This window comes from Marmota monax, unplaced genomic scaffold, assembly GCF_021218885.2.
Source record: "Marmota monax isolate L192 unplaced genomic scaffold, Marmota_monax_Labrador192_F-V1.1 WCK01_AAM20220418_F8-fsc00278, whole genome shotgun sequence".
NCBI classification, from domain to species: domain Eukaryota; kingdom Metazoa; phylum Chordata; class Mammalia; order Rodentia; family Sciuridae; genus Marmota; species Marmota monax.
This window is the reverse complement of record NW_026694626.1, coordinates 558,850-569,448: the sequence shown is the minus strand read 5'-3', so window position 1 is coordinate 569,448 and position 10,599 is coordinate 558,850. Positions and strand designations below refer to the sequence as shown.

The 10,599-nt window shown below is 42.2% G+C and overlaps 2 protein-coding genes across 5 annotated transcripts in view; one reads left to right on the top strand and one right to left on the bottom strand.

Moving 5' to 3' along the window:
* Positions 1-445: 445 nt before the first annotated feature.
* LOC124078078 (uncharacterized) lies at positions 446-2,593 on the bottom strand. The gene is made up of 3 exons (XM_046422699.1): positions 2,412-2,593; positions 1,730-2,227; positions 446-1,326 (listed from the first exon to the last, which is right to left on the bottom strand). Exons 1-3 carry the CDS (start codon positions 2,591-2,593, stop codon positions 1,170-1,172), a joined length of 837 nt encoding a protein of 278 aa, XP_046278655.1. The 3' UTR covers positions 446-1,169.
* Positions 2,360-10,599, top strand: part of Satb1 (SATB homeobox 1) — a 95,609-nt gene continuing 87,369 nt past the window's right edge. Inside the window, exons 1-2 of one of the 4 annotated variants that reach the window (XM_046422702.2) lie at positions 3,232-3,574; positions 3,657-3,946. The gene's annotated coding sequence lies outside the window, so the exon portion shown is untranslated. Of the gene's footprint in view, positions 2,561-3,231; positions 3,947-8,339; positions 8,540-10,599 lie in introns of those variants that run through there. The other 3 variants (XM_046422701.2, XM_058572207.1, XM_058572205.1) reach the window with 3 other exon arrangements.

Genomic DNA, 10,599 nt, shown 5'->3' with positions numbered 1-10,599 from the left:
AAGAATTTGACATCACTTGGACCTGTGGGGTAGAAAATAATCTAGGAAAGAAAACTTGTGTTTTACTTTGTTTTGCCTATTGCAATCATTTGTATCTTTCTGCTCTGCTTTATAACACTAGAACTTGAGATGGGCACTTGTATCTTAAAAAGGGAGGGGGGCTAGTTCCCCAAAAGAACACTAATGCATATTTTTTTGTATTGTGTCTTTGGAATTGTCTCTGCAGAAAATGATGATCAATAGAAAAAGATGGGTAAATTCCAGTAAGTTCAATATCCCTGGATAGAAGGTGGGGGTGCATATCAGAAAGCAGCATGAATGCACATGCTATTCTCCTTTATTTAGAAAAGCCACACAAAAATACAGCACAGTTGATGTGTTTGTTACCAGAGCTTGAAACGCAAATCAACCACTGTGTAAAAGATAAAATAAGACTGCACAGATATCAGGATTTTCCCAGCGTGTTTTATTCATAGGCATCTGACAGAAGAGGACCTAACAGAGCTTTTAGGAAAAACTGAATTCTCAGCCCACAGTCACTTTCCAGGAACTTCCCAGCAAACAGTGCTCTGCACTGGCAGGATGGAAATCTTAGCAATCTCTTTCCTGCTTCTATAGTTTCCTTCTAAATACAATTATTTATGGGGACTTAATGAGAGCAAGCCTTGTGTGAAAGGAACTCAAGAAAGTACAGCTTCTAAAAATATACCTAGGCGGCTTTACAGTCTTTATTGTTATAAACTGACGTTTTGCAGTTCATGCCATGAACCTAACAACTCCACTCCTTGCCAAACACACGCATACAAAGAGAAAAAGTAAAAAACCATGTTTTCTCTTTCTGCAATCCCCTTAACTTTGAGTAAACAGTAGTAATTTGCTGTTGTCATACTCTATGCAAATTCTCCAAAGGCGACACAATACAAAAGACCTGTTAGCTTCCTTAGAGCTAGGGGACAGGGTTGGCAGTGGGGAGAGGGTTAAGGTTGATCCAGTTCCAGTTTCTTAACCTGGGTTTCTGAGCCTCCAGTTATCCTGGTCTTTCAGAAATCTTTGGAGTTTTCCCATTTGGGAAGGTTCCCCTAGCCCGCATCTCCAGAGTCACTAGTTAATGAAATCTGCATTCCTTCCATTCTTTGCCCCCAGCTTCTTGGGAGAAACTGTTCATCAGCTTAGGCATCTCCTTCCAGTGGGTTGAAAAGTACAGCTGCTACCATGAGGATAAATGCTGAAACAAATGCACTGAGGTACATACAGCGTGGGGGTCTGCAAGAGAGGGCCCCCTCATTCTCCTTCTGCCACGTGCTCCTCAGTTGGGGTGCAGGGCTCCTGGATGGGGGGAGGCGATGAGAGGGATGAGAATGCCAAGAAGGAGGCTGAAGGGAAGGAGGCCCTCTAGTACTGATTATCTCAACCGAATATTGACAAGAAAAATAAATTGGACCACATGCCCCTAGTGGGGAGCAATACACCCCACGCAGGTTAGGTTGGGGGGTGCTTCGAAGCCTCTTACCTGACTTCCTACTCCGCTGGCACACACACTACACCCTCCCCTCCTCTCCCCCCCACCCCCCAAAAGCCAAGCCAAACAAGGAACAACAAGAGGAAGCCGCAGGCGGCAAGAGGAGGGGGTGCCGTGGTGGGGGCCCATGAGAGGTGAGGGGGCAGGGTTGGCGGGCGTCGAGAACTGCGCCGCGCACCCCCAAGCGCACTCGCAAGCGCCCACACTTACCCCTCGCGGCTGGGAGTCCGGTCTTCAGCGCCAACCCCAGTGCGCGCCCCCTCGCCCGCCCTCGCTGCTCCGGCCCGGCGCACCCCCCCCAATCCCGGCCCGCGCGCTGGGAGGGCGCCCGGGAGAGGCGGCGGCGGTGGTGGTGGCGGCGCGGCTCGGGCTCGGCTCGGCTCGGGCTCCAGTGCGCCTAGTATAGCCGGCGGCCGCCGAGGCTCCCACCGCCAGGGGGAGAAGCCGCGGCGGGCGCAGGGAGGCGGTCCGGGCCCTGGCCGCTCGGCCGGCCAGCCCGCGCAGCACAAGCTCCGAAGCGGTGGCGGCGGCGGCGGCGGCGCAGGGTCCGCAGATCCCGGGGGCGCAGCGTGCCCGGCCCAAGGCGCCGCGGCTGGATGCGCGCCCCGGGTAGCCGCGGGCTCCCGCGGGGGGCGCCCCGGACACTCCGGTGCGCCTCCAGACTGCGGGCGCCGCGACCGCCGAGCCGAGAGCAGCTCCCGCCGGCCCCTTCCCCCTCCCGCCCCCGCCACCGCCCCCTCCCCCTCCCCCCCGTTAACATCTCCTCCCTCCCCTCTCCTCTTCCTTCCCTCGGCCCCGCGCGCTCGCTCGCTCGCTCCTCGCCTCGCTCTCCCCTTTAAACGCCCACTTCGGATGGGGAAAGAAGACAACTTGAAGTCAAGTTGCAATTAACTTCCGCGGCAGCCGCAGCTCGGCGGCGGCTGCAGACGAGGCAGTAGCCGCCGCCTCGGAAGTCCGACGCCGGCGCGCCCGCCCGGGGAGCCGTTCCTGGTCTCGGGCCCGCACTCGACAGCCACCGCTGCCCCCAACGCTCATGCCTGAGTGAGTTCTGCTCTTTTGCCTCTCCTTCCCCATGCTGCTTATGCTCTTTTATCTACGTCTCTGTCTTTTTCCGGAATCGATCCAAACTTCTCTGTATCACCCACCCTCGGCGCCCCTGGTTGGGGCGGCTCAGCTCACCTCTCCTGGGCGCCAGGGGTCTTCAAGCCCTTCTCCCGCGCGCTGAAGGTTCCCGGAGGGGTGGGTCGGTAGAGTGAGGGAGAGCGGTCGGGATGGGGGACTTGAAGATGCCATTCGTTCTCTCTCAGGGTGTGGACACACTAACACACCTGCCGGACAGATCTTGGCTGAACAAACTCATTCAGGTCACCGGTATGGTCCCTTTTAGTAGAGAAAGGGGGAGCGAAAAAAGACAGAAGGAAGCAAAGGGGAAAAGGGGGAACCTCTCTGTGCGCCCTGGAGCCGGGCAGGCAGCAAGGTGCCGGGTGGAATGGGCTGGGGGATGGAAACGTTCCCCCGCCAGATCGCGAGTCGGCTCAGCATCCTTTCCCAATCCATCTCTACCTTCCTCCGCTCCCGGCCAGCGCGACTGGTTTTAAGCGGCAGCGGAGAGGGACCCGGGAAGTTTGTGGCAACTTCTTGGTCCCGGGAGCCGCTCGGGCACTGGGGCGCTCAAGTTGGAGCCGGGAGTTTGCAAGCACTTCATGTTCAGAGCCCTCGTTGGCTATGGGGAAGTGGGCCCTGGAGGGGCTGCTAGCGTGAATTCGGGTTTGGAGTTGAGTTGGAGGCAGGAGGAAGTGCTGCCCTCTTAGCCGGGGCCGGGACATCACAGGTGCAGCCTCGGGGTCTGCAGCACGTCTCCCTTTCTACTGTTCTGACTGGAGCGCAGCGGCCTTCTCCGAGGGCTTCTCCACTGCAGAAGAACCGGGTTTTGGGAAATCACAATGAGAGGGTCACAGCAGGCAGGTGGCAGGTCCAGGGAATAAGTAACACGTGCATACTGGAGGAAAGCACTGAGCGGGACCCTCTTAGGATGACCCCCAAAGACCAAGAGAGGTGAGCCGTGTAGAGCTCTGGGTGGAGGTTTTGGCTCTGGCCTCCACGAGGGCCAAATTTCACTTACAAGTGTCAACCACAGGGTCATCTCTCACAGTGCCCTGGTTGGCAACTTTGACCTCAGCGCCCTTCCTCAGTGAACTTTCTCAGCGGCAGACCGAATTTCTAGGCAAATGGTGTAAGACTTTGGACTCCACCTGGTTGTAAAAAGAGACAGGGAAAACAGAAAGAAGCCCGATTCCCTGGAGACCACCCTTCTGCCCCGAATGACTGAGGTTCCATGCTTGCATCCTTGGAGGCCAGAGGACTTGACTTTTCCAAGAGGAGAGAGGAGAGGAGCAAGATGAGTAAAACGCCTCTGCTCTGTGTCAGGTTTGTCCTAAGCAGTCCCTGAAATTTACAGTGTTTGTTGAGGTTGACAGAGTAACTCACCCGTCGAAACTTTATTGAAATTCACACCCTATCTAAAGTGGATTTTTTGAGAATGTGAAATTTATTCTATAGTCGAATGATGCTGCAGTAAATAAATAAATAATAAATAAACTCCCATTTTAAGTCTGAAGAAAGCCAAGGTTGAGGTGTTTCCTTTAAAAACCTTTATTAATCTCTTGTGTGGTACTAGTGCTATGATTTAGCAGCAGTCCTTTATTTCTATTGCATATTATTTTAGTAGAACAGTAGTACATTCATATACTGGCTGCTCCAGTCTGCTGGCAAACATTAGCATTCAAGCTTACATTTTTGACAAATGTGCAGACAGGAATAGCATGAATAGGCATCTTAAATATTAACAACCTAAGCATCTGTTGTGAAACAAATTTAATATATTTACTCTGTTTTTCTCACATTGTTAGAAAAGGTTATAATAAGTGCATAATTTCAACTTTAGTTAGCAGAAGTAACTGACTGTATCTTTCACTACCTTTCCAAGTGTTTAACACAATCACCAGTTATAAATACTTTAATTAACTTGCTTGAGCACATTATTAAATACACTTCCAACAGTATGCATACTATGTAACATGTAACAGAAACAAAAGATGTATCCTATTTGTGTACATCTTAAATGACTATACATTTTTATAAATATACCAAATATGTTTATTCTTCATCACATTTGACTCCTGCTACTTTATATTCTTTTCTAATGGAAATAATATTTTTAATGTAGAGTTATGTTCAGTCACATGTTATACATAAAATGTAAACAGTACCTACAAAATCCAAAGCATTGTTAGATTTGACTATGGCTACATGTAACAAGATTATGCAAGAGAAATAAAACCACTGCTCAATTTTGTATTCCTTTCTGAATAATGAATACAAATGATGGATGAAAAAGAACAGGGATTTCCCTCCTAAAGAACTAGCTCCTTAAAATGTGGTGGTGGAGGGGAGATAAAGAAGACCTAAAGAACTTCCAAAAGTCTGAATAGTTATTTCCAGAATCAATGCATTCCTCACTTTCCCACAAGCTGAAATATGTAATAAATAATAGTTCTTTGTATGTAAAAGTATTCAAGAGGAATGCCTTTTGTTCAGTTGTAATAAATTAATATATTCTTTGGTTGATAACCTACAAAAGTAGTTCTTTTGTCTCCCAGCATCTTAATCAAGAACAACAACAAAATGAGTGTTGGTTTATTTCTGCCAAGAAGTCTGTTGCCAGCTATATGAGCCTGTGATTGAATAAGATATGTTGTGCTGAGTGATGGTTAAGAAACACTACGTTACATTAGCAAAGACTGAAATTTCTAGAGTAGAATTTCAATTATTTTTTTTGTGTGTGACAGGTTGTGGATTGTAAATTAGGCCTAAAAGGTCAGGTGACAGGCACCTGTTCCTCATTATTGTAAAAATCTTTTGGTTACAAACACTATTAAGCTAAACACAACATGGATATACAGCAGGGACTCTATAAAGCACTTTAGTGGTTTCTCATCTGCTCTGTAAATTTCCAGAAGAGCCATACATAGATAAGCCCTTTAAAGAGATATATCATTTCTTCTATACATGTTGTCTTGGATGACTGCAATTAATATGAAGTACATAAATACATGTGACGAAATCAATCTTTAGATGATGTCTAGACATACTCTAGTTGAATGTAAAAAAAAATCTTTTTTAAAACCCCTCTTTTCCTTTATAGTCTATCGATCAGTTATCAGAATTTGGTTCTTGTTTTAAATAGAAACTTCCCCAAATTGCCTTTTATACTTTTTAGATGAGTTTGCATTTTAAATGATACCACAAAACACTTTGCTTGGTACTCACATATAAGGGGAAAAGTAGCTGCTATATATTGTCATAGCTTTCTAGCATTCATAAAATGGGAAGAAAATCAGGTTTTATATGAATGCTGTTAGGAAGGGTGTCATCATCTGATCTCCAAAGTTGCCACTTCTCTCAGGAGTGTTCAGAATTCTTCTATTGGGATTAGGGAGTGTGGCTTAATTTTTTATGAATGGTTTATCTTTAGATATTGCACAGAGCAAAATAAGCATGCATATGGAAAAGATCAAACTACAACAAGGTTGCCAAATATTAAAGGTGCTAGTTGCTTTTAATGAGCAAAGGAGGAGGACTTGAAGTAGATAAGTCAGATTATTCTGTTATTTAAATGTTTTTGTCTTTTTTTGGTTTTTACATAGCTTATGCTTATTATATTAAGTATTCATTTTTAGCATTTGTGATCAGATTATGAAACAGTCATTACTCTTGCTTTTCAAATTGATTGGGTTTTCAAACTCCAAAACTCTGTGATGATTTTTACAAATTGGTTTACATTTTGACAGAACAGAGTTAAGTTAATTAATAGATCAGGCACGAAAAATCATCCACGGTAGGGTATATTTTCTGGTAAAATGAAAGTTATGTTTCAGCATGATGAGCATCAGGCTTCAGTAATCTGTTCCTCGTGTGGAATGAACACTTCCTACTTCGAGCTAGCAGGCACCTACTGTTTATTTACGCTGCATTAAACTGACAGCTCAGCAATCAGAGGAAAAATATTACTTACCTTCCTGAAGTAAATACCAGTTTATAGGTTAGTGCACGTATTTATATTCCTGTCACCACTAAATAACGGCTCTGTCTCCATTTTAATATCTACCTGTGCTATAATCCGGGGCTTCAGACTCTTCCTGGTTGGGAGTAGGGGTCGAGAGGAGTTTTGCTTATCATTTCCCAGTGGCAAAACTTTAAAGAAGAGTAATTTCATTTTCTCATTTCTGTCATGTGAGAACCAGTTGAAAGAAATGTTATGCACTTTTACTTTGCATACCTCAACTATAACATCAAAACCCCCAAAGAATCTGCATGCCACTTGAAATAGTCATCTTAAAGCAACCTCAGGACAAATATGTTCAAACACATTCAAGAGTGTGTTTGCTAAATTGACTTTCTACAAAGTTCCAAATAGGTTAAACTATTTGATTCCTTAGATAATGACTGTGATAAAGTGTCTTCCCTTCCAAGTCTTAGATGGAATGCTTCAGTTTTTAATGGAGTTAAGTGGGGCTCATTGGTTGATTGATTGATTCTCTTAGCTTTCCCCTGAAAATATTCTTGTATCTTTTATTTATCTTCTTGTTAACCTGCCATACTTAAAATAAGATAGATTCCTACTTTCTTATAATGGTAGTGTATTTGTTGTTTTCTTTTAAAGTAAAGGTCCATTCTCTTTCAAAGCCCTTTGAAACATCAAAATCCCGTTCAAGTTGAATTCCCAAACTCATGATTAACTTTTGAGAAAATGCTCATTTTCACTTAAATTATCAAAGAAGCTCTTACACTCATTGTCTATTCATAGTTGTCAATCTCTAATCACATATTCCATTGACATCAGAGCAGAATATGGCCTTAATACAGCATATAAATCAAATCTGTTACACGAGTTTCTTTTCCTTCACTATACCAAAGAAAAAAGTGTCTACTCTGGTGATTTATACATCATTCCTAACTGCGATTCTCAATGGTAAGTCTATTTAAACTTGATGTCTTCATGGAGTGTGATCAACACATTAACACACATTATTTCGTACTTTTGAACTTATGCCAACGGTACCTTTTGCTGTTTATTTTTTTAAAAGTCTTTTTTAAGATCAGATATTTCATTTCAGAGTAAATAGATACAGATTGTGTGTATATATATTCAGGGTGAGATTTAGTAGTGTAGCATTTCTCCAGCATATTGGCCTATTTTTATTCTTTCAAGTTATTCTGTATCACTTCCACAGTTGTTGCTGTCTAAGGTTCGTAATAGAAATTGTAATCACCTCTTTCAATGGACTTTCAAGGATGTAATTCAGTTTATGTGGTGATTCAGTTTAGTTATAAGAGGTGAAAATTAGTTAACGGGTTCCCCAGGATTTATGTCCCTCGTTTCTGCTGGAATTTATTCAGTCCAGTTATTTGACATTTAGTAGAGAAGTGTCTTATAATCAAAAATTAAGAGTTGGTTCAGTTTCCAGTGGAGGAAAGATCTTGCTGGATGAAACATTTAACTGTGCAAATATTTTATTATGCTCATCACTCATTTTAGAGCCTGCTTATTGTTGCATGCATTTTTGAGTACCTAGGGGTGCAGGTCCCCCAGATGAGGCTTGCAGAAGAGGCAGATGTCTAGCTGCATCTGGTTGTACCTTTACTAGAATGTCTGTGGACCCAAGCTGGTCCCCTGCTGTGAACCCCTTTCCCCCCCAGGTGTGCAGGAAGTAGAGGGCGGTGTACCCGGTGAAGTGGGTGGACTCTACCCAGAGCTATGACCTGATTTGTGACGTACCCTCAGAACTGCAGTAATGGTCCAGCTGCTTCACAGGCAACTGGTAACCTCCTCATTTGGGGATGCTTCTGCCTTGCTAGCAGTGCCAGAGAGAACTTCATCATTGTCATCTCATCAAAGACTACTTTTTCAGACCTTTTCTGTAGAGCTAGATTTGGAGAACAGCCTGTGAAATTTGGAGGGTAAGTGCCAGAAAAGTTCCTACATCCAGTTCCATATGGAGAATTAGAGCTACAAGCCACAGAGAGAGACAGGCATTTAGTGTCCGGGGGAGGTCTCTATGTTGGGGATGTTGGTTTTTCTCAGCTATAGAGGATTTGGGACTAGATACCAAAAAAAAAAAAAAAAAAATTCTTCAGTGGGCATTTTTTATTTTGGGTGGTAAACTATGGTAGCGATTTCCCAGGGGAAATTATCAGCCCTTCTTTCCTTGAGGTATTTAAAGAAAAGGTAGTCAGTACTCTGTGTGATGGGGAATTCTTCAGATGTAATTTTCCTGGAAGCCAAGCATGTAGGAGAGTTGATTGCTAGAGATCCCTCTTTAGTTTTACTCAATGGTTTCTGATATGCTGTTAAGAGCATGTAAGTGATAATTTGGCCTTTTAATGTTTTTAATATTAAGGATTTTAAGGCAAAAGAGGTTTTATGTTATAAATGTTTTATTGTAATAATTATTGTGAATAAAATAGAACCTGAGATATGCAGATACTTTTTGATATGAAGGTAATCTTGAATATAGCATACCCATAATTAGCTGTTTGATATTGAATGAAACTGAATTTTCCTGTTCCAGTGAGCCACACAATGGAAATCATTGGGGATTAACAAGAGAGCTATGTGATTCTTGATATATAGCAAGCTTTTCTTTCCCCCAGAAAATATTTTATTTCAGTGAATGAAGTACTAAATCAAAATGTTTACAGTTCTAATTTTTAGAAGAGTCTTTTGAATTGATAAAATAATGTTAAACGTTTCCCTTGTATTTTCACCAATTGAAATGATACTTACACATTCTGTTTAATGGTAGACAGATTCTGGAGACTGGGTGGAAAGAATAATATTTTAATAACTGTGTTTAAAAAATAACTCTTAGAGGTGGGCTCCTTTTTGGGTGGTTTAAGAGGACTAAAAAGCAATTTAGAACATTATCCTAAAAGTTAAAAAATGACAGCCTTAGTTTGTAAGGAGTCATTGTATTTTAATAATACTGTGCACTTATTAGTGTTATTAGAGCAGTAGACAGTTAATTACAGCCTTTTTGAGACATGTTAACTGTATATTAACAATCATGTTAAAAAAGAATGATGTATACTCCTTGCATACAAGCTGCTGCTTGCTAGTCTCTAAAAAAAAAAAAAAAATTCTTTTAGAATGTATGGAGTCAGATTTTTGGTCCAGCATCATCAAAACATTTTTATACAAAATTACTTAATTTTAAAACTTTTTGCAGGGTTATAAATTTTTCTTCTTGTTTTCCTTTCTTTGCGATTAGTATTGGCTTGATGGATTTTTACGTGTGGCATTAGAAACTATTGCCCCTCAGCAATTTTAGCTTTTCTATGTTGTATTTGGAAATTCCCACATTTTCTTGTTTTTTGATGACTTTGATCAACAAAAGATGCTTAAAAGCTTATTGAGTTGACTTAGCACCTCTTAATACTCCTTATGGAATCATTTTAGTCACTGTTTCTTGAGTCCAACTCTTTTTTTTTTTTTTTTTTTTTTTACAATTCTGTATAACCTAATATTCCAAATACATATGAGCAGCTGATCAGAATGGTATTACTAAAATTATTTCATTGTTCAAATCTCAAACTTGGTTTTTAGCTGTGGTTTGTAGCATGGCAAAACAACAGCTGACTGAAACTATAAGGGTTTAAAGCTGGATTTACCTTTCGATGGTTCTATCATATTGCTTCACTCTTTGAATTTTCTTGATTAATCAGAATTTGTAGACTTTATGACATTCAAATATGCTTTAGGATTCCCACTTTATCAAGCTCTTATGTGCTACTATTATTTATTTCTGTAAGTTATTAAACTACCAAAAAGGAACTAAATATAAGGTACATGCCTGTGCTACGTAAAATAGGGAAATCAGCTAGATTTCTGTGGCTTGCACACAGTAACCATTCATGAAAGAAGTACTAAAATAATAATAGAATAAATATTGAAAGTGGATCATGCCGATAAAGATTTATTGGGAAAAGAGACTTTTCTTCCTCACGTTCTGTTTTTATGG

Bases quoted from the DNA above. Each gene is read 5' to 3' on its own strand.
- LOC124078078 (XM_046422699.1), bottom strand. From the start codon at position 2,593: ATGGGGAAGGAGAGGCAAAAGAGCAGAACTCACTCAGGCATGAGCGTT. The intron at 2,228-2,411 runs GTTAATTGCAAC...GGGAGGGGGAAG, and splicing joins GAGCTGCGGCTGCCGCGGAA to GGGCCGGCGGGAGCTGCTCT. The intron at 1,327-1,729 runs GTAAGTGTGGGC...CCCCCCATCCAG, and splicing joins CGGACTCCCAGCCGCGAGGG to GAGCCCTGCACCCCAACTGA.